Source organism: Lissotriton helveticus, chromosome 10 (genome assembly GCF_964261635.1).
Source record: "Lissotriton helveticus chromosome 10, aLisHel1.1, whole genome shotgun sequence".
In the NCBI taxonomy this organism is placed as follows: Eukaryota; Metazoa; Chordata; class Amphibia; order Caudata; family Salamandridae; genus Lissotriton; species Lissotriton helveticus.
This window is the reverse complement of record NC_136071.1, coordinates 598969688-598993724: the sequence shown is the minus strand read 5'-3', so window position 1 is coordinate 598993724 and position 24037 is coordinate 598969688. Positions and strand designations below refer to the sequence as shown.

The window sequence follows — 24037 nt, the reverse complement described above, 5'->3', positions numbered from 1 at the left end:
ATATTGCCCCAAACATGAACGAACACTCTATTCCCTCTCATGGGAGGACCACAAGGGAGAACTAAACCCAGAAACAACTGAAGTAGTCTTCATCACAGTCCTTAGGATGGGCCACACACATCCCTCTAAATAGTTCCTGAGGGATATCTTCAAGTTAAGCTGGTCTTGGGACATGCTGTTCACTTTCCCACCAGTTCTACTTCTGTGGAGTCATGTGGAAACTGTGGGAGGATCAAGCATAACTGATTCTAATTGCTCTGAATTAAACAAGATCTGTTACATCGACCTGTTGGCAGTCTTTACTCATTCACCTCTTCATTTCCTGCACAAGGTGAACCTGCTCTTGCAGCATGGATGTCAGGTCTTCTACAACCAATCACAAATGCTGCAGCTGCACAGGTAGAAATCGAGCAGACCATCACTAATCCTTTTGCCTCTCTGATGAAGGTTCAGATGCCATCTTGGATGCCAGAATACCTGCTAATAATTGTATTTATATACGCCACTCGAACATGTTTCTTTCTCATCCTTTGTTTGTTTAGGTTACCTTTAGTGACACATTTTTGGAAAGCTTTGCTGCACCTGGTTCCTCCCACTCCGTTCGATGTCTTCCCTTAGAACATCTCCTTTTGAGCCAATACGCAGTTTTTCAGTTAGATTGATGCTTTGAAGACTGTTGTTGATTACACAAGCCTCTGCACATAGAGTTAGAGAACTTAAAGCACTTGCGGTTGGTCCTCTTTCACAGTTTTCTACCCTGACAAATTAGATCTGTGTACATGCCCAGCCTCCTTGCCCAAGGAGATGTCGGTCTTTGATGTATCCCTGTCTCTCACTCCTCAGACTTTATTTCCTTATCCTTTCAATTCGAAGGAGCAACTGCCTAGACTGGGTTCCAGGCATGCTGTCTCATGCTATATAAACAACACTCAACAAGAAAAGAGTGAATAATCAATACTTTGTGAGCTTTGTCAGAGGCAAGAAAGGGAAGCCGTTTTCTCTCGAGAGGCAGGGGAACCTGGTACTGCAAAGGTCCATAGAAAGCGGGGGGCTCAATTTCTTTGTAACTCGAGAACTCCCACTTGGGAACAAAATGTATCTTGCATTGCCATCGAAAGCCATATACAGGACACAGTTTTCAGGGCCTTAAACTGCGGCCTGGACACACTGCCCATGGCCTCTAAAGGACTTGCTCCAACCATATACATAGGGATTATCTTCAAAATGAGTCTTGGCTCTAGATTAAAGAATAGCCCAGCAGCACTATGCCTTTAACGACCAGCTATTTCTATAAAAGGCTAGACAGTCTGCTCCATCCACTGTACTTTTCAACACCGAGATGCGGGCTGCGGATCTGCACATAAATTGTTACAGGTATTTAAAGGTTCGAGGCATATGGGCTGCAGATGGTACATTTATGAATAGATCGCCATCTGGTGTTGGGCTCGGATGATTGCACTTGTTTTTCTTCTGGAGAAGTCTTTGTCGTCATAGATGACTCCTCCTCTTGGTGTTAGTGCGCATGGGCATCGGCTCCATCCTTAGATTGTTTTTTTCCGCCATCGGGTTCGGATGAGGATCGAAGCGCTCCGGACCGACTTCGATAACGAAGGTTATATTCGGCGCGTAACCCTTTCCAATTCGACGGTATTGTTATCGAACGCGACTTCACTTCCATACCGACGCGTTTCGAAGGACGACGACTACGAGAAACTCGAAGTAGTCCAGCCCGGGGTCCATGGAAAGGACTCCATTCAAAAAATGTCCAACGTGTGGTGCTAAGTTCCCACACAAGGACCTACACGAGGTGTGCAACCTCTGCTTGTCCCCTGAACACGAATCCAGGGACTGTGAGGCCTGTGCAGCGTTCTCTTCAAAATCGACGATTAGAAACCGTCGAGCCCGAAGACACGAGATATCGAGAATGCAGTCACAAGCAATCCCGGAGCTGTTTGAGGACCAGCACCCAGAAGAGGAGGAAGAAGAGGCCGACGAGGCGGGGTCTGAAGTGGACGAGTCCGACGTCGAGGAAATCGACGTCCAACAAACCGTGAGGGACGACGTCTCTTTACCAAAGAACAGACCCCGCATGGTGTCGACCCCGCCCTCGAGCCCGGTCAGACAACCGAAAAAAGTTTCCGACGCCCCGCCTTCGAGCCCGGCACCGAAACCGAAACACTCGGTCTCCCATCATGGTGGTTCCGATAAACAGACCACATCGACACCGAAGCTCCAAGTCAAGGAAAGCTTGAAGTCGAAGCAGTCCATGTCGACACCGAAACACCGGGGACATCTTCGATACCGAAGACATCGGATCCGAATAAAATCTCGGTGCCGAAAATGCAAATGGACAGTCAGAAGAAAAAACACCTTTCGGAACCGAAAACTGCGGTACCGACACAGGAATACAAGACAGATCCTAAACAAAAGACTCTGTTTATTGATCCAAAAACTGGCAAGGTAGTCACAGAACTACCTAAAAAGAGGAAGAATGAACATTCGGACGACAAAACCCATCCGAAGAAGAGAACAATGGGGACAAATACAACTCCTCCCCCTTCTCCAAAACCTAGACACACACCATCTTCTCCTCTTCCTCACAATAGACCAAATATTCCTCCCACACGACCATCTACACCTACAACAGATGTAGAGAGTGACACAGGGGAGGGAGAACATCCTGGGGATGATGAAGACACAATCCCAGAGGAGGCAGACCCATGGGAAGAGTACAATGTAGGGTCAGATAACGATAACGACCCTGAAATGTATCCTTCAAAACCTTCACCTCCTGATGATAATACTGGGTTTGCGCAACTCATTAATAGAGCAGCAACATATCACAAGGTAGAACTACATGCAGAACCTCAAATAGAGGATTTCTTATTAGAAACACTACCTACTGCACAAAGAACATCAGGAACACTACCAATGCTTAAGGGCCTTCTCAGTCATACATCAGAGATATTCAAAGACCCAGTGAGGGCCAGGGTACTGAACCCAAGAATCGATAAGAAATATAGAGCAGCTCCAAAAGACCCAATATACATTAAAGGGCAAATTCCTCTAGACTCACTAGTGGTCACAAACGCTCGTAAGAGAGCAAACTCTTTATCTACAGGAGAAGCTCCACCTCCTGACAGAGTCTAAGCTAATAGATGCTTCTGGCAAGAGAGTAGCATCTCAAGCGGCAAACAGCTGGCGCATAGCTAATACACAGGCACTACTTGCAAGGTATGACAGAGCGCATTATGATGAATTAGAAAAACTCATCACACATCTCCCTAAAGAACATCAAAAGAGGGCAGATCAACTCATACAAGAAGGGAAGTTAATTACTAACACTTCCATAAAGTGCGCCCTAGACGCAGCAGACACTGCGGCAAGATCTACAAACACAAGCATCATGTTAAGGAGACATGCATGGCTCAGGGTATCAGGGTTCAAACAAGAGGTACAAACATCGTTACTGAACCAACCTTTTGATGGGAAAACACTTTTCGGCACAGGGACAGATGAGGCCTTAGAAAAGATGAAAAAGGATACGGAAACGGCTAAATCAATGGGAGCATTGCAACAGCCGACACAAAGAGGTTCCTTTCGTAGGTCCACCTATAGAGGAGGATCCAAAAATACAGGTACAAGCCAGCAACAAACCTCCTTTACACCTACATCACCCAGAGGTAATTCTAGAGGTAGTTACAGAGGTAACAACAACAAGGGTAGAGGTCGCGGAAACAACAACAACCGCAACTCTCCAACCCCAAAGCAGTGACTTCATACAGCTCCCCCCAGACCATATAACACCGGTCGGGGGACGCCTATCACAGTTCCTACCTGTCTGGGAAAACATCACATCAGACAGGTGGGTGAGACAAATTATCCAACATGGTTATTGCCTGGAACTCACATCTACCCCACCAAACATCCCCCCCAAACAGCGTCCAATGAAACAAGATCACCTGACACTGTTAAAGCAGGAAGTACTATCCCTGCTAGGAAAGCATGCCATAGAGAAGGTTCCACAGCACCAACAAGGAACAGGAGTATACTCCCTATACTTCCTAATTCCCAAAAAGGATGGGTCTCTAAGACCGATACTGGACCTAAGACCTCTCAACGCATACATAAATTCGGAACATTTCCACATGGTCACGCTCCAACAGGTACTTCCTTTACTGAAGAAAGGGGACTTTCTTTCTACACTGGATCTAAAAGACGCTTACTTTCATATCCCGATTCACAAAGCCCACAGGAAATACCTCAGGTTTGTGGTAGAAGGACAACATTATCAGTTCAAAGTCCTTCCGTTTGGTGTCACAACGGCACCAAGGGTGTTCACAAAATGCCTAGCAGTGGTGGCAGCTCACCTAAGAAGACAACAAATACATGTCTTCCCATACTTGGACGACTGGCTAATAAAGGCCAAGTCACAAGAGGAATGTCTTCAAAACACACAAAAGACAATTCAGCTACTACACCAGCTAGGGTTCACGGTGAACTACACAAAGTCACACCTACAACCAAGCAAGGTTCAACAATATCTGGGGGCTACTATAGACACAGAAAAAGCCAAAGTATACCCCAATCCAGTCAGGATCCAAACAATGCTTACAATCATTCAAAGATTCCAGCCACAACACTCACTACCAGCAAGAGTGTTCATGCAGCTATTAGGGATGATGTCATCCTGCATACTGCTAATACCATATGCCAAACTACAAATGCGTCCGCTACAAGAATGCTTAGCGACACAGTGGAATCAGGCTCAAGGACAGATTACAGATCTGGTGTTGGTAGACGACCGCACACACCGCTCTCTGAAGTGGTGGAACACAACAAACATTGCCAAGGGGCGGTCGTTCCTAGAACCAATTCCACAGGTGACAATAACAGCGGACGCATCGCTCACAGGATGGGGAGCACATATGGAGAAATACACAGTACAAGGAAGGTGGAGTGTGCAGGAAAAAAGACTGCACATCAATTACCTAGAACTACTAGCGGTGTTTCTAGCATTGAAAGCCTTCCAAATACAGGTTACCAACAAAGCAGTCCTGATCAGAACAGACAACATGACAGCAATGTATTATATTCAAAAACAGGGGGGGGACGCACTCTCTCCAACTATCCAGACTAGCACAGGAAATCTGGAGATGGGCCATTCCTCAAAACATCTATCTGTTAGCCGAACACCTACCAGGAGTCTTGTTCAAATCTTTTATTCGGTTAACCATTTTGTTAATCATAAAAAGTACATCGTATTTAAACATTTCATTATAAAATCACATATCGTTGTAAAATCACAGTTCACAATTAGTACATCTAAAATATATAAAATATAGAAAAATACATTGTCCTAAAGATACAATTTTTAATTCATTTATAAAGTTTTAGTACGGATGTCCATATGTTCAAGTGAGATTCGTGTCCAAGGTTCTACGGATCGTTATACATGATTTCAAGAATAGTGCTAGGTTCTTTGCCACATACTGTGAATCCAGATGTTGCAGAGCTAGAAAGGCCGGGCGACAGGTCCTCAACCCCATTTGGCGCAACAATGGTAAAACCCAGCGCTTACGTATATCTGCATAGTAGTGACAAAACAGTAATACATGCATGGTTGATTGGGGGGAGACCTTGTCACATGGGCATTTATCCAGGTCGTGAGACCAATTTTGGGTTCTAGGGAAAGTAACCAATCTGAAAAACAAATTAAAACGTAACCTAGTTAATAGGTATTTTTCATAGTTGGATACATGATACGAAAGATATGGCTGGGTTCCTAGAGACACCTGAACCATCAGAATATGTACATTTGATTGTTTACTTATTTCGTTTGACAAACGGAGTTCCCTTAAATGGGTAAGACAGTGATGTTTCAAGGTTTTTCTGCTCATCTCAGTGATGGATGAAGGCTCGATGGTATACTGTATGAGGTCAAGATCTTTCAAAAAGTTGACCACATAGTTCAACCATGGGATGTTTTTCCAAGCCGACATCTCGAGACATTCTAAAATGAGTGCACGAGTGAGATGGCACTGAGGCTTTGTCCATATGCGGTGCCATAGGAGCATTGGTTGACATTTTATATAGTCTGATAGGTAGTCTATCCCAAGCTCTATATGGCAGCCATATGTAGGGGCACTCCGTGGAAGGGCCAAAAGGTACTTTAGAAAGTAGTTCTGGATTTTTTGTAGGTCGTCTACCAGGAGTCCAAAACCAGATAGCAGACATCTTAAGCAGACAGTCGGAACAAATACACGAATGGGAACTGCACCAACAAATACTGCAGCCATTCTTCCAAAGATGGGGACAGCCAGAGATAGACCTCTTTGCCACTCATCAGAACGCAAAATGCCAAAGCTTCGCGTCCAGGTACCCGCACCACCTGTCGCAGGGCAATGCGTTATGGATAAATTGGTCCAACAAATTTGCATACGCTTTTCCCCCTCTCCCACTAATCCCATTAGTGGTCAGAAAACTACAACAACACTCAATGACCATGATACTAGTAGCACCCACGTGGGCAAGACAACCGTGGTTCACCACGCTCCTGCAACTCTCACAAGTGCCACATCAAAAGCTACGAATTCTACCCATGCACCTTACACAGAACCATGGAGAAATAATGCACCCAGATCCCACACAATTGAACCTAGCGATCTGGCTCCTGAAATCCTAGAATTTGGGTACTTAGATCTACCCCCAAATTGCATGGAGATAATTAAACAAGCGAGACGTCCCACCACCAGAGCATGCTATGCAGCTAAGTGGAAGAGGTTTGCTATACACTGTGCTAATAACAATATCAACCCTCTGGACGTATCAACAAAGGAGATTATTTGCTACTTATTACACTTACAGCAATGTAATCTAGCGTACACATCTATCAGGGTACACCTAGCAGCTATAGCAGCGTACCTACAAAACAGGCAGCACATATCCCTGTTTAGAGTGCCAGCGATAAAAGCCTTCATGGAAGGCCTTAAAAGAGTCATTCCACCAAGATTACCACCTTCCCCAGTCTGGAACCTCAACGTAGTACTCACCAGACTAATGGGGCCACCTTTCGAACCTATGCATAGATGCGAAATACAATTCCTTACATGGAAGGTGGCTTTCCTTATAGCCATTACCTCACTCAGGAGAGTAAGTGAATTACAGGCATTGACAATACAAGAACCATTCCTACAGTTACACCAGAATAAAGTGGTTCTTAGAACAAACCCAAAGTTCTTGCCTAAAGTAATTTCAGCATTTCACATCAACCAGCCAGTGGAACTACCAGTCTTCTTTCCAAAGCCACAGACGGTAGCAGAAAGGGCTCTACATACACTAGATGTCAAAAGAGCCATTTTGTACTACATAGAAAGAACACAAAACTTCAGGAAAACTAAACAACTATTTGTAGCATTTTCCCCAACACATAAGGGCAATCCTATCTCTAAAGCAGGCATCGCTAGATGGATTGTAAGATGTATACAAATATGTTACATTAAAGCAAAGAGAACATTAACTGTTCCTCCTAGAGCTCATTCTACACGAAAACTAGGAGCATCTATGGCATTCTTAGGGAACATTCCCCTAGATGACATATGTAGAGCAGCAACTTGGTCTACACCACATACATTCACAAAGCACTACTGTGTTGATGTACAGGCTGCACAACAAGCCAGAGTGGGCCAAGCTGTATTAAAAACTCTATTTCAAACAGTTGCGACAGACACTGGTGACCACCGCTAGGGAGGTAACTGCTGTACAATCTATTCATAAATGTACCATCTGCAGCCCATATGCCTCGAACGGAATATGCTACTTACCAGTATGCATCTGTTCTTGGCATAGAGGGCTGCAGAGTGGTACATGCCCTCCCTGCCTCCCCGGAAACCTGTCTGTCCCAACATTATCTTATTTAGATACACTTACATGGGTATATCTTTATGTATTATACTACACTACTCCATCTAACCCTACTATGGCAAAACAATCTAAGGATGGAGCCGATGCCCATGCGCACTAACACCAAGAGGAGGAGTCATCTATGACGACAAAGACTTCTCCAGAAGAAAAACAAGTGCAATCATCCGAGCCCAACACCAGATGGCGATCTATTCATAAATGTACCACTCTGCAGCCCTCTATGCCAAGAACAGATGCATACTGGTAAGTAGCATATTCCTTCTCTTGCATGGTATCCTCTTCTAAGTCATAACTACAGAATAGTCTTGCCTATGTTCGGGATCCCAGAGCACTAATTAGAAATGCTTTCAAAATATGTAATCAACTTTGTATGCAGTCCCATATAAATATATATTCATCTGCAGCTGAAGAAGATAGCGTGAAAGACACCATAGTCAAACCGGTATTTGCAATGCAGTATGTCAAGCATTTCCGAGAATTTGAGGAATTGGCTTTGTAAATGACAGTGGCTTAAATTCTCGCAAATGCAAGACCTATTACATTGCAAATATTTTTTTACAAGTGCCCCATGCTGCGCTTTCACGTTAATAGAGGCCGCACCCCCTTCTTTAGACGAACCACGTCTAAAGAAAGGGATGCAGCCACTATTAAAGTGAAAGCGCGATATGGGGCGTTTTTACAGCAAGAAAGCATTTGTTAAGTTGACAAACAAATGCTTATTTTTTTTGTAATATCGCCCCATGCCGCGGTTTCACTTTAATGGTGGCCACATCCCTTTCTTTAGACTCATTTTGTCTAAAGAAGGGGGGGCGTGGCATCGAATAACGTGAAAGTGCAGCATGAGGAGCTTGTAAACAACAAAAAAGTTAACAAAAAGGGAAAAAAACATGCACCCGTGTTTGACGCCACAAATAAACTAAAGGAGTGGTTCCCACAGTAGTGTGCTGTGCTATAAACCATTTTTTTTAAAGTTGCGGAAGAGCGTGTCTTTCCTGCAACAGCATGAATGTGAAAACAATTTTTAAAGGAAAAGTGCTCGGAGGCTGTAGTTAAAGCCTGCAGAGTAACAACACAGGTAAGAGGGCCAGTCCTTGTGGGAGGTTACAAGATGAGACCAGGTGGTAGTAAGGCTGGAATACTAAGCCTATTGATGAATGAAAAGCTACCGTTTACAAAGGACAATGATACAAGCTTTAAAAATATTGGCGGCGCTTCAAGTCTCTATCTAAATTCAGCATGCCTCACAGAGCAGTGCCTGCGCTGCTCAAATTCAACCTAAAAAGGACACGTTCCTGATAGACGTCGAGAGGCATGGCGTTGATGACCGAGCAGTTACCGGTATGCTCGATATAGACAGGTACACCTTCGAAGACACAGTCAATGGTGGTGGGGAGTCACAATTTGACGTCAAAACACTCTCGGTGTTCGTCGTTGGGACTTACATTGGTTTCAAGATTGTTGACGGCTACAGTACATCACTCATCTACGTCGAAGAAGCAGGTATTGGCATCTAAGTCGGTGGAGAAGATAGCATTGAAGGTAAAACATTTGACTTCGCACACAATGGAAAAACCACTGTCGATGTCGAGAGCTGAATCAAGGCCTTGCTCTACATCAGGATCCTCTTTGATCATTTCTTCATGCTGGCTTTAAAGTCTACAACATAGACTTGTGCCCCGTATGTCAGACTCTGAATATTCCCAGACGTATTCTCCATCAAGTGACACCTGAGATTCACATTTCAGGTACCCTATCTCCTAGAGGGTCATTGTAGGAAACTACCCCTTTTTGCATGCTTACCCCCCACCTTTTGCCTGATGCTCCTAGACTAAGTGTGCCCTGGTTTCCTACTAATCAGGTACCCAGGGCCTGTGTTCTTTCCCCAAACTTTTACCTTTGCTCTCACATTGGCACTCCCCTGGCCTACAGACAAGTCCCATGTAAAAGGTACCAGGGGTACCATAGGCCTTGTAGCCGGAGAAAGTCTCTGAAGGCTGATGCATATATTATGCCAATCTCTGAGTCTCTCTACAGACACAAACACACTTCCAGTGGTAGGCTGTGTGCCAGGGGGAGACCCTAAAACTACAAGTCGACATGGCACGCATACCTGTGTTCCCATTGAAGTGCTACAGTGCACACCTTTGTTTTCTTTTTTGTTGAACCTACTCACAACTAAACTGCTGAGCGTGCAGCCCGGGCTGCGAGATCCGCCCTAATTCACGCTTAACATCTTCAAAAATCATAGCGTAGTAGCATTCCTTGCACGGGCGCACAGCGTTTCTTTAATTTAACACTTTTCTCCAAATCTCAAACAAATGAATCCATGAACTCCAAAGCGTTATTATAACTTCATTTATTTCTGATGGTAAATCACATGCAAGACCTAATGTATTCAACTGCTTGTGAGAGTGCCATCTTTCTTGCATGGCATGTCCCCACTTTTTGCTGAATCGCTCATGTATTTTGCCTGAGTGTGCCCTGGGCTCCTGCCAATCAGGTGCCCAGGGCCTGTGTTCCTTCCATAAAACTGTGTTGAAACCAAAACCCAATTGGCATCTTCGCCACAAGTCAGCCCCTGGTAAATGGTACCTTAGGTACCCAGGGCACTGTGACCAGAGAAGACCCCTAAGGGCTGCAGCACTTATTGTGCCACCCTCAGGGGCCCTGTACCCTGAGACACACACGCTGCCTTTGCAGGCTGAGTGTCCTGGTGCAGAACTAAATAGAGAGCCGACATGGCACACATCCCTGTGTGCCATGCCCACAAACACACTGCCCTGGCATACCTCAGTCGCCCCTCTAGCTGGGTGCTCTATGCCAGTGGTGTGGGCACAGGTGCATGAGCCCTGTGCCCCTACAGTACCCAGGGCCATTCCTGGGCACTAAGTGCAGTGATGCCATTAAGAGTATATGGTGCTGGGAGGTTGTCATTGTGAACTCCACGGCACCATAATTGCTACACTGAAGACTGAGAAGTTTGGCATCAAGCTTCTCAGCACATTAAACCCACACTGATGCCAGTGTGGGATTTAATGTAAAATGCACTACAGAGGGCATCTTAGAGATGCCCCTTGAAACCAACCAACTCCCAGTGTCCTGACTGCGTGGCTACCGAGGCTGCCACCACCAGACATGTTTCTGGACCCCTGAGTCGAGAGCTTACCGCTCTCAGGGGCCTGAATCCTGGGACGAGGTGCCAAGCCTCCTCCCCCAGGATGGGCAGGGGAAGCTTCAAAGGCATGCTGCCTTTTGTGAGTTTCTCCAGGCCAATTGCTGTACTCAGCAACTGGCCCCCAAAGGTTCTGACCCCCACTCTGGCGGCAAGACAGGCGGGAAACCCTAAGTGAAGGAAAGGGGTGTGCCAGCCTCTGCCAACCCCTCCGGTGAGAGAGGCGAGGTGAAGCATAACTCCGGGCTCCCGCCATCTTGAGGATGGGGAGCCCTGCCCAATCAGAGATAGGCCCCTACCCCCTCCCACAGGAGAGGAGCAGGATAGGGGGTGTACTCACCCCAGGACCGGGACCCTTTGGTCCCTGCCCTTGCCCTACCTCTAACGCCCCTAAATTTAGTATTTAGGGGCACCCTGAACCTTCATTCCTCAGATTCAGCTTTGAAACAAGAAAGAAGAACAAGAAACAAGAAGACCTGCCATGCAGCTGATAACAAGAGGAAGACACCAACTGACTTGGCCCCAGCCCTACCGGCCTGTTGATCCTTGAACCTGCTCCTGCTAAAACCCGGGAGGACCTGCCTGCCTTGCTCATCTAAAGACTGGGACTCCCATGAGCAGTGGTTCTGCTCAAACAGCAACAACCCCTGGTGCCAGGCAGGAACCGCGAATCCAGCAAACTCTCCTCCCGCCGAGCCTGGTCTGAGTGGACAAAGACCACGAAGACGTCCCCCCAGCGATTGTGACCACGAATCCAGTGCCCAAGGACCCTCCTCGACGACCCAGGCGACGCCTGCAGCCTCACAACAAGGGACCCCTCCAACCGGGACCAGCTGAGGGTAAGATTTCCCGATGTCAAGGCACCCCTGCACCCGGCGACCCACGGCCCCCTGTGCCCAACACCTGGGTGTCTACCTATCCTCAAAGACCCCAACTTACCTCTCGAAGTGGTGGCCACACCTTAAGAATCTCCGTCCCCGAGCCTGCAGCCTTTGTTCAACTTCCAGCTTTCCCATTGAATAACATTGAGCGCCCATTGGCTCAAAAGCACCCTGCACTCAGCTGCCCGAGTGCCCCTGGGAGTGCAACCTCTGTCCTAATCTACTTCCCCCTTTGCCCTGAGTAAGTGACCAGGAGCCTAGCTCCCACAGCCGCGTGGCCTGTATGCCAGCAGCCACCAACCAAAGGACCCCTCCCGCCCGTAGGCTAACATTGTGCCTATCTCCCTCTGCACCCGGCTGCCCCTGTGCCGCTAAGGCTGTAACAACTGTACCTACCTGACCCTGGAGACCCCTGAGTGTATGCCCAGAACCTTAACTCTGCCAGTCGACTTACCCAAAAGCTGATAACTCACTTTCCTTCCATAGGGTTACATTGACTGGTTTCACTTGGAAATTCTTCGAACTGTGTAGTTTTGAAACTTTAAAATATTCATCTAAAATCAGCCGAATCACGAAAACAAAAATACTCACCTGTTATCAGGAGAGATCCCAGTACTGGATCTTGGTGCCCAGCACTGACCCGGAAAGCAATTTTAACTGTACTTACCGGTAACTTGAATTTCATTCCATAGGATAACATTGCCTGGTTTTTGCTGAAAAAGTTTCTAAGTGTCGATTTTTGAAACTTACAAATATTCGTTAAAAATCGCCTGTATGACATAAACGCATTCTTTCAATTGTCTACAGGAGATGCACCAGTGCTGGATCCAGGATCCAACACTGAGTAAGAAAAAGTAACGATTACACTACTTACCTGCTAAGTGAATTTCCTCCCTTAGGAGAACATTGGTGATTCTATGTGAAAAAGATTTAAAGTGTCAACTTTGAAAATACAATAATATTCCTTAACATCACATCTGTAACCAACCCGCTTTTACTCAACTATTTACAGGGTATGTCCCAGGACTGAATCTAGGATCCAGTCCTGTGGTTTGAAATGTAATCCATAAAGTAAGTAATTGCATGTAATTAGAAATTCCCATTGAGCTCAATGTCATATTGTGTTTGAAATTGTGTTGCCTATTGCAACAACTGTAACTATTGTACTCAAAAGTCTATTGCCTATTTGAAAAGTATTTAACTAAAGTAACTCATTCTGAGAAAGTATTTTTTGATACCTATCGTTGGTTCTAAAATAAAACAACTATATATTTTTTATCCAAACCATTGGCCTTCAGTTCTTTTTTTTAAAATAAATTTCTTTATAAACATTTTTCTTAAAGAAACATTAATACAATTAACATTTGTAGGTGTTGGAGGCAAAGTCTTGATAACATTTACATATATAGGCATGGATACTTGCGACAGCAATACATGTGTCATGGTTTTGTACTCCTCCACTCCCCCGCGTCTCTGATCCCCACACCCCCTACATCGTTTTATGGTATGATTAGGTGGCCATTTGCGAAAATTCCAGCTCGAGGCCATAGTATTGTATCCACTGACTCCATATTTTCAGGAACTTTTTTGGGTAACCCCTTGCCGCATAAGTGGTCTTTTCTCCTGTCATTTACATATCCATCCCCTCTTCCATTCATCAAACGTAGGTCCCTGCGTCGACCCCCACTTACGCACCAAATCTATCTTGGCAACCACCAGGCCGAGGTTTGTTAGTAGTAGCTTTGGCTTTGTGAGGTCTACGTTTGTATGAATGCCCAATAGCACAAATTTGGGGTCTCTAGGTATAATTTCGCCCAATACAGCCTCCAGTTCTGTCAGCACCTTCGCCCAATAAGCTTGTATCTCCCGACACTCCCACATTGTGTGGACATATGCTCCAGATTCCTCGTTGCATCTGAGGCAATTCGGGGCTTCTGCCCTCCCAATTCTGTGTAAACGAGATCTGTCATAGTAAGCCTTATGCAGGTACTTAAATTGAATAAGTCGAAGTCTCAACTTAATGGCAACTTCCCGTGGATGCATCAGCGCAGTCTCCCAGTCTAGTTCTTCTAGGACCCCTAGCTCCGTTTCCCACTTAACCCTAAGTTTTAGGAGTGTATCTGGTTGATTATTTATTATAGTTTGATATGTCCATGAGACTGCTTTTTCTGCTATCTCGCCCATGAGGAGTCTGCCCTCTAATGGGGCATATTCTGGGAGCTTCTCCATGTCTATACGTTGCGCCTCCCACGCATGGGATAATCTCAGATATTTATAATATTGTGACTGGTGCAGGTCGTATTCCCTCTGGAGGGCTAGAAAGGTGACAAGTTTGTTGTGATCTAGTATGTCTTTGATTCGAGAGATACCCAGCAGATCCCATTTTTTAAACCCAGTCAGTTTTGCAAATTCTGTGAGTCTCCCTCCCACCCAGAGGGGGGTTTCTCTAGTGATGATATTGGTCCATTTAATTTGTCTTTCTGCTTTCTTCCAGGCGGCCAACACCACCTGCGTGGCTGCTAATAATTTTGCGACTCCCTTCCCTCCATAAATGTAGTGGGTGTGTGGGTGTTTTCCAAATTGAATGCATTCTAGCGCATAGGTCGGGTGATCCCCAGGCATATGTTCCCAGTCGTTAATCACTATCAGATGGGAGGCCCAATAGTAGGCTCTAATATCTGGCAGCGATATTCCACCATTATATTGATTGCATGGTACAGTGGCTAAGGCCACTCTGGGGTGCCTTCCATCCAGAGGAATGTACGTAGAGCCTCATCAAGCTTGACAAAGACGTCCTCTGGGATTGGGTAGTACGTGTTCTGAAGGATATAAAGGAATTTGGGCAGCACTACCATTTTGTATAAGGCGGCCCTACCTAGCAGTGTCAGAGGCAACGCCTTCCACCTCTCAACATCTATTTTGAACTCTCTGAGGACTCTGTGGAGATTACGTTGTATGGCCTCCTGTCTATTGGCAGTCACTTAATTACCCTGGCATTGCATCCAATTTTGTTCCACCTGGAGCTGACTCACACAGTCAAAAGGTCCCCATCCCTGATTCGCGGAATATAGGCAAGATTTCTCCCAGTTAATTTCATACCCTGCATGTCTACCATAGCAGTCAAAACTGTCTAGTAATCGTGGGAGTGTTGCCTCGGGATTCATGACATAGAGCAGGATGTCATCTGCTTATAACGATGTTCATTTGTCTTGAATCTGTGTTGTTGCAGCGAAACCCGGTCATATCCGGTTGCGCTCTAATGACGCACGCAAGAGCCTCCAATACAAGTGCAAAAAGAAGAAGGGACAGGGGACATCCTTGCCTAGTCCCACGTTCTATTGGAAATTCCCCGGAGATCGCTCCATTGACCTGTATCCAGGCCATTAGCTTCTCGTATAAAAGTTATCCATTGCCTTAATTTGGGGCCAAAACCAAACCTTTCCAATGTGGAAATGAGATAAGGCCAGTGAACAGTATCAAACCCTTTTTCAGCGTTGAGGGAGAGTATTAAATGCGGGTCCGCCCTCTTGCTAGTTACCTCGAGCCAATTGTGTACTCTTTGCAGGTTTAATCTCGTGGACCTCCATGGCATAAAGCCAGATTGGTCCTAGTGAATGTGACTAAAACTGTTGTGAGCCTGCCAGTGAGGACACGAGCCAGTATCTTAGTCTATATATATTTAATAGCGTGATGAGGCGATATGAGCTGCACTTCTGCGCAGTCTATCTTTCTTGGGTATCACCACTATTGTGGCAGTGCGGAGGTCTTTTGGTAAACTACCCACATCTCTCGCCTCCAGGTATAAGTTCAACAGATGGGGGCCCAATAAGTCTGCGTTTTGTTTGAAGAGTTCTGGCGGCAATCCGTTAGGTCCTGGAGCTTTCCCAGACTTCAGGTAACTGATAGCTGCCCCTACTTCCTCCAGAGTGATCTCGGCATCCAACGCTCGAGCATCCTCTTCTCCTAGACTGGGGACCTCTATCGCCTCTAAACAACTGTCAATCTCGGACTGTCCCGCCAGGGGATGTTTGGCATAGAAAACCTTGTAATAATAAGCGAAGGCCTCAGCTAACTTCACGGGGTCACGTACCTCTGGCCATCGTCTGTCTCTATCTGGGTTACCCATCTGCTATCTAGTTCTTTCCTGCTGAGCCATGCTGGCAGCCAACCTGCCTTGTCCCCCAAATCGTAAAGGGGCCGATGCATAGCCTGAAGCGCCTGTTGCGCCTCATCCCTAGCCATAGCCATAGCCAAGTATTCCTGGCGTAAAGTCCTCATTCTCCTTAGCAATACTGGATCTTCACTTGTGAGGGCCTGCTTTTCTAACTGGAGGAGCCTAGTTTCGGTCTCCGAAATATCTTTCTGCGCCTGGCTTTTTTTATGCGCTATTATGTTCTGGGCCCTATCTCTTAGGACTGTCTTGTATGCCTACCAGATAGTTATAGCCAACTCCACCAAGCCCATATTTTCTTGAAAATAGAGCTTCGAATCCACTCTAATTTCCTTAGCTACCTTCGGATCCTTAAGTTCCCAGGCATTGAGCCTCCAGTCATTACCCAAACATTTCCCAACTCTTCCCACTGTTAGCCAGAGGGGCGAGTGGTCAGAGAGGCCTCTTGCTAAGTATTCTGCCTTTTGGATCTCTTTCCTTCTCCCGCTGGGACCAGGATATAGTCTATTCTCGACAAGGTTTATGGGCTCTGGAGTAAAAGGAATTCGCTCTAGTACCTGGGTGATGCCTACGCCATAGGTCTGTCAGTGATAGGGTGTCTGTGAACCTCTTGAGTTGTGTCTCGCCAGAACATGCAAAAGGGACCGTGGTAGGATCGCACTGAGGGTCCATTACATCATTAAAGTCCCCTCCAACTAGGTGGGTGCTGGAGCCTGCCTCCAAGAGGATACCTGCCAATTTATCCAGCGTCTGCTTTTGTAGTCTTGGAGGAGCATATATGCTTATAAGAGTAATGTCCCTCCTATTCCATACGCCTTTCACTGCAACATATGTCCCATTTGGGACCGTCCATGTGCGTTCAGTTCTAAAGGGCCGGGCTTTCTTTATTAAAATGGCAACCCCCCGCGCCCCGGAAGAAAAGCCGGCATGTGCCAGTGTCTTGTAGGCGCCTCTACCCAAGAACTTACACTGCGTGCCTTTCAGATGTAGAGTTCAGTTCCTGAGTGTGTGAGACCATTTGCTGACTGAGTGTGTACAACAAATGCTTTACACTGTCCTCTGATACTGCCTTACTGCTCGACCAAGCTACCACTTTAGAGAGTAAGGTTATATCTAACTTTAGCCTCTGCCAAACCTCTGGGGACTGTAGACTCTGTGCACACTGTTCCGTACTTTGGTCCAGTATATACAGAGCCACTTTCTTACACTGCTTCTGTTGCATGAGAAGCAGTTGAATACATTGTCTTGTGTGATTTACCATATGAAATAAATGAAGTTGTAACGCTTTGGAGTACATGGATTAATTTGTTTGAGATTTGGAGAAAAGTTCCAAATTAAAGAAACTCTGTGCGTCCGTGCAAGGAACGTTACTACGGTCCGATTTTTTAACACATCCCTGTGTACCATGCCCACCAAAACACTGCCTGTGGCATAGGTCAGTCACCCTCTAGCAGGCCTTGCAGCCTAAGGCAGGATGCACTATACCACTGAAGGGGCACAGTGGCATGAGCCCTTGGCACCTACAGTACCTATGCCATTCACACGCATTGTAAGCGTAGTATAGCCATTTGTAAACCATGGGCTGGGAGTTTGGTACCACGAACTCCATAGCTCCATGTTGGCTTTACTGAAGACTGAAAAGTTTGGTATCAAACGTCTCAGCCCATTAAACCCACATTGAAGGCAGTGTTGGATTTAATGCTAAATGCACTCAGAGGGCATCTTGGAGATAATGCTTGAAAAACGACCTAACTCTAGTGTCCTGGCAGAGTGGCTGCTCGCCAGCTTCCACCCCCAGACATGTTTCTGGACCACTGGGTAGAGAGCCTTCCTCTCTGAGTCCTAAAACAAAGCACATCCTGGGCCGAGGTGTCATGCCTCCTCCTCCAAGAATGGGCAGGATCCACAAAAGGGAAGCTTCAAAGGCTTGCTGCCTTTGTAAGCTGACTCTGCCTTTTGCTGCTCCCAGCAACTGCCCCCCACCGGTTCTGGCCCCTACTTTGGAAGGGAGAATTGTCAAAACCCAGATAGGTGGAGAGGTATGCCCACTTTTGCTAACTCCACCCCTCAGGTGAAGGAGGCGAAGCACACACCTCAGTCCCGCCATTTTGAAGATGGTGAGACACAGAAAACAGAGCGGCTTATGGCCCCTCACACTGGAGGGTGGAATAAAAGGGGGTGTACTGAAGGAAGAAGAGGACGACACCAACTGCCTTGGTCCCAGCCCTACTGGCCTGTCCCGACCTCAACCTGCTCCAGCGGAAACCCCGGCATGTCCAGGAGTCCCCCAGAACCTGAAGGACCTGCCCTGCCTTCCCTGCAAAGACTCTGCTTCCTAGGAGCACCGGACTTGTTCCAGAAACAGACTTTGGCTCCAGCCAAATCTGTGAGTCCGCACCAGATGCCCATGGCCCGAGTTCGAGTGGCCCAATACCCAGAGGAGGTGTCCCCAGTAAACCTGATCTGGTGATCCCCAACCTACCTCAAGCGCCTCTCCGACGCCTGCAGCCTCTACCTCAAGGGCCCCCCGACCACAACCAGTGCTGGTTAGAAGAATCAAATGCGTAAAGACACCCCTGCACCCGACGCCCCACGGACTTGTGTGACCCAACCAACAGTGTCCAGGCATCCCCTTGCATCCCAACTTACGTCTCCAGGTGGTAGCCGCCTCCAGGAAGCCTCTCTGCCCGTGCATTCTTTGTTTCCGACCGGAGATCTCCCATTGAAAAAAACAGGGCACCCAATGCCAACTCCGCTTCCTGCATCCTGCTGCCCCTGTGCCAATGTGGGTGAACCTTGTGTGCTAACTTTGATCCCCCTTTGCATAACCCTAGGAGCTTTGCTCCCACAGCCCTGTAGCTTGCTCAAGAGCATCCACCAACCGAGGCCCCCCCAGCCCTATTAGCTAACATTGGTCCTTAGCACTCTGCATCTGGGCACCCTAGTGCCACTGAGGGTGCTCTTGGAGTACATCCTTGACCCTGGGGAACCCTTGTTCTAACCCCAGAAACTTGACTTTTAAAACCGATTGCTTACCTGCAGACCAATAACTACATTTTCTCCCATAGGATTGCATTGACTTTTTTTCCTCTGAAAAGGTTGTGTGGAGTTGTTTGTATAAAACCCAAGCAACTGTTTTAAAGCAAAAGTGATTTACTTACCTTTGTCCAGGAAATGTCCCAGTGCGATATCTAGGCATACCACACTGAGTAGAAAAAGTAATCCAAAAAGTAATTCCAATACATTGTCAAATGTTTTTAAACATTTTACAAACCTGTAACAAAGCCAATTTCATACAGTTTGCATATTCTTATCAATTTGTTTTGGAAAGTACAACTTTAGTTACCTGTACCAAGTCCTGCTTGGTTCTAAAAATAAAATATAAATAAAGAAATATTTTTTTAAACAAACAATTGGTCTGAGTTCAGTCTTTGAGTGTGTGACATAATTTATTGCCTGAGTGTGTCCAATAAATGCTACCCTCTGATAAAGCCTTACTGCTTGCCAACACTACCACAAATAGAGAGTAAGGGGATACCTACTTTTACCTCTGTAATCCTTTAGGGATCCACTGGACTCTGTGCACACTATACCTTACTTTGGTATAGTATATACAGAGCAACTTCCTACAGTCACCATCTCCTCAGTTCTCTCAAGGTATACCATCTGTGCCTCCAGTGACTCCAACATGACTATTAAGTAGCCTGTATTTTCTACCTGCGGCACATAAGTCTCCACTAAGATCTAGGCATCTGTTGTGTCACCACATTAGATCTAAGGTAACATCAAGAACCAGCTCCATGTCGACATCTAGAAATTCGTATAGATCTAGATCTAGACATAGGGGATTGCCATCTTGGTCTACAACTTCTCTCTCTTCTGATTACTCCCTCTGACAGTCACAACTCCTTCGAGAGTTTACCTGTCGATGATCTCCTTACCTTCAATGATGTTTTAATAAGAAGAGCACCAAAGTTAAACATTGACATCCCTACCACCATGACATCATCTTCTGTGATGTTTGAGACTCTGCATCACAGAACAGTGACACGCCCACTACTTCCTCTGGTTCCTGGACATTTGTAGCCTGCAATGCAATTATTTCTAACTTGCGCATTGATGAAGTCTGCTTCATCTCGCCTTCTCAAGAAATAGAAACCTCCTTACCAGAACCCATAATTCCTCAGATCAGATCCTCCTCCTGATTCAGTTATTGTATTAGCTGCAAGAAAATCAAATCTCACACTGTTGCTTCGTCCTCTTCCATCCCATTGGATAAGGAAAACAAGAGAATATAGACGCAATTGGCAAAAAGATGTTTGGGGAGACAACATTATCAAGAGATCTTGAATGAAGGTGGCCTGGTGTCTATCCAGATTATAATGCGCAGCAGCGGATACATCAGATACTGTTACAGTATCTGTGCACGCAGATCATCTTGGCTTAGACTAACTGGCCTTTAGCTAGAGGCTCAACACACCGGATTCTAAACTTACCTTTTTCAAGTAATAATGTTTTTGGCACCCATACATATGAAGATAAGTCCAGAATGGAAACCAAAATGGACACCCTTAAAGCCGTTGGTGTAGAGAAGCAGAAGGAGTAACTTAAGAGATACAGGTCTTATGATAAAAGGCTCTTCACTCAGAGGGCCCTAGACCCTCACTCCATCAACAGTCAAAGCAACACTACCATCCTATGAAACCATCAAGAGGAAGAGGATCTCAACAACAGCCTGCATCTAAAGGAAAGCATCTGGTCAAACAATGAGCTGTCACTGCCTGCTTCTCTTTTAACTCTCTCTGGTGGGGGAGCTGGAGGGGGGTAGTGTTCCCAATCATCTGGAAACATGGTGCTTAATGACAACAGATAAATGAATCTTGAATATTATTCAGAATGGATTTTCTCTTCGATTTAGGTCCCCTCCTCCTTCCATTGCACCAATCAAAACATCAGTACATCAGAAAGACCTGTTAAGGGAAGAAGTCAATATTCTGTTACAGACGCATGTTTTGGAGGAGGTTCCGCTCCTCCAAAGAAGATTGGGGATTTATTCCCGGGATTTTTGTAATGCGAAAGGAAGGACCAAAACAAGAATTCCAGACCCATATTAGATTTGCGAGTACTAAAAAAGTACTTTAAAAACGAAAAGCTCATAATGCTATCATTACAACATTTATCCTCAACTGCATCTAGAAGACTGGATATGTTCAACAGATCGTCTAGATGCTTCTCTTCCAGGGGATCCTCATCAATAGACATAAGCACATAAATATTCCCGCCCATGTGCGGGACCCCGGAAACACATACCATATATGTGAAAACCATATATGTAGCTCTATATAGGTTTGTATATATATATATATATATATATATATATATATAATAAAGGCTTTATTTCTCCCTGCTTTATTGGAATGTATTTATGTGCAAAGACTTCTCTTGCAGCATTGTTCAGCATATCTAAGGAAGGCTGAATTGTGGGTGTGGGTGTATATATAATATATAAACACACAATTCTGCCTTCCTTAGATATGATGAACAATGCTGCAAGAGAAGTCTTTGCACATAAATACATTCCAATAAAGCAGGGAGAAATAAAGCCTTTGAAAACTGCTTTGTTATACAGCAGAAAAGGTAATCCTGCAAGGAAAGTGAAAACATTGTCAGCACCTAGGCTGCATTGTAGAGAAAACATCAGTGTAGAAAACAGAAAAGCTAACCCACATAAACACTAACAATAAACTGTCACCGTGCCTTTAAGGCAGCAATGACCCTTAGCTTCCCATCATGCCTCAGGTGTGACAGTCAGGTCAGTTGTTCTTTCCTGCTCCTTCTGACAGGACTCTGGTTACTTCAGCTCTACCTTTTTCTGATTTTTGTCAGAAAATACTTCTAGTTTTGGAGTAAAACTCTTTTACTTCGACATCTTTTTTGTTGAAGTGTTTTTCAACAGTTTTTGAGGGATTTGGGCATTGTTTTCCATTCAGAAATGCCTTTCCTTTTTTATCCTTGCCCTTCCTGTGGCAAAAAGAAGGCCAAAACAGACACCCATTCTGTCTGTATTTTATGCCTGCCTCCCGTCATGATCCACAAACTTGCCAGCACTGCCAGCTACTGTCCAAAAGAACTTTAAAGGACTGAGAGAGGTGTTGCCTCAGTGGACTGGCTGAGAGGAGAAGATCTTCCTCCAGAGGTAGGTCACCGTTGAAGGAGAGAGCATCCACAAGTAAGATTCCAGTGTGCTCTTCATCAGCGTCTGGCTTGGCGCCTCTAATCCCTTCTTCAGCGTCAAAAACGTAGACGAGTAGACCATCGACTGCGGGCTCGCCGTTGAGAGAACACCGGTCGTCGCCGAGGATCACAGGTACGTCACCTCCGCAGTCGACAATTAAAAAAAAGAAATGCGGCCGACCACAGGCTCTGTACCTCAGTCCCTCAAATCAACCAATTCATAAAAATGTCCGAGCAAAACACATCCGGAGTATGCCACACTTGTACTCCACTGGAAGCCAGATACATGTACTGAGAGAAAGTGAACGGTGCACCAGAATGAAGTCAAAAGGATGCCGTGTATAGTCCAATATAGATTCTTTATTTAGTTTCAATTAAAAACATGGACATCAGCCAACAAGTTTCGTTCCAGATGGAACTTCGTCAGGGTGAAAAGAATACATAGATAAAAAGAACAAACTAAGTATAACTGCCACATGATACAAAGAGTCAAATCATATAAACAAACATTTATATAAAATGGACAACATCAAGCTAACAAATATATATTATATTGATAGAACGGCAAAAAACAGAACACGTATATATGAAAAGAGGAATGCATATGCAACATACACAAAAAAACATTAAAATTCATAAATACCACTGGCACAAAACTCCAATAAGTGTAATTTTTTAATTTTTATGCCCTAATTACCGTAAATACTAGTTATTGCAACCACTACAGGGACAAATGATAATAGGTTACAAGTAAATAAATAGAATGAAAGAGATCGGGAGAAAGAAAAGGCAGAAATAATATTAAAGAAAAAAGGAGAAACACTACTCCTAAGTCGAGCCAACATATATAATGAGGGCAAAGAAAAAAATCCAAAGGTAAAGCTAAAGACACACATAGTGCTAAATATCCAGAAAAAAACAACATGTGATCTCTCCTATTGTGTCTTTAAATTGGTCCAATAAACTAATAGGTCCACATTTGAAAATATTCCATACACATCAAAATAGAAAACTGAGAAAAGAAAGAAACCAAGGTACTAATTAAAAGAACCCAAAACAACAATGACACTACCAAATACGTCCATTTGAATGCAGCTTGACTATGCCCATATCGGGGCCATCAAGTTTATTGAATCCAAAGAAACCAGTATTAGGTGCCACTCACCAAAAGTAATCAGCACCTTCGTAATCTCAGTATTCCAAATACCAATGATTTTTCTGTACAGGACCCAAATTGTCCTAATCACAAAAAGAACACCGGTTGGGATTGGTGACACTAAGTATATTTATGCAACAACTATTGCGGCATTTGCTAGTGACAGGTCAGTTGAAGGATCCTAACTGATATACGTTACAACTCATATGGACTTTATCGTTTAACAGGTCATTTTAAAAAATCCTGACCGGTATATTCAAGGCAAAGGCAAATAAATGAAAGAGCCTCTTACCTTTAAATGATTTAGATGTCTATAATGTATATAATTAATATATTGAACAGTGGAATCCAAGGGCCGAGATCACAGCCAATGTTCCTAAAGAAAAGACGATATAAAAATCGTATATAAGGATTGCAACCATTGTCTTTATACATAGTAGTTAAACAATATTCCTGACATAACAAAGCGTCACCTAATAACATTGATATCAGACACTAGA

At 45.1% G+C, this 24037-nt stretch overlaps 2 protein-coding genes across 2 annotated transcripts in view; both read left to right on the top strand.

Moving 5' to 3' along the window:
- LOC144785252 (uncharacterized) overlaps positions 1-15363 on the top strand; it is a 33606-nt gene extending 18243 nt beyond the window's left edge. Inside the window, exon 4 of the mRNA XM_078664260.1 lies at positions 15206-15363. Coding sequence (XP_078520386.1) covers positions 15206-15363 — 158 coding nt within the window. The remainder of the gene's footprint in view (positions 1-15205) is intronic.
- The window catches only part of CREBBP (CREB binding lysine acetyltransferase), a 1783742-nt gene that overhangs the window by 1001820 nt on the left and 757885 nt on the right, over positions 1-24037 (top strand). The window lies entirely within an intron of this gene.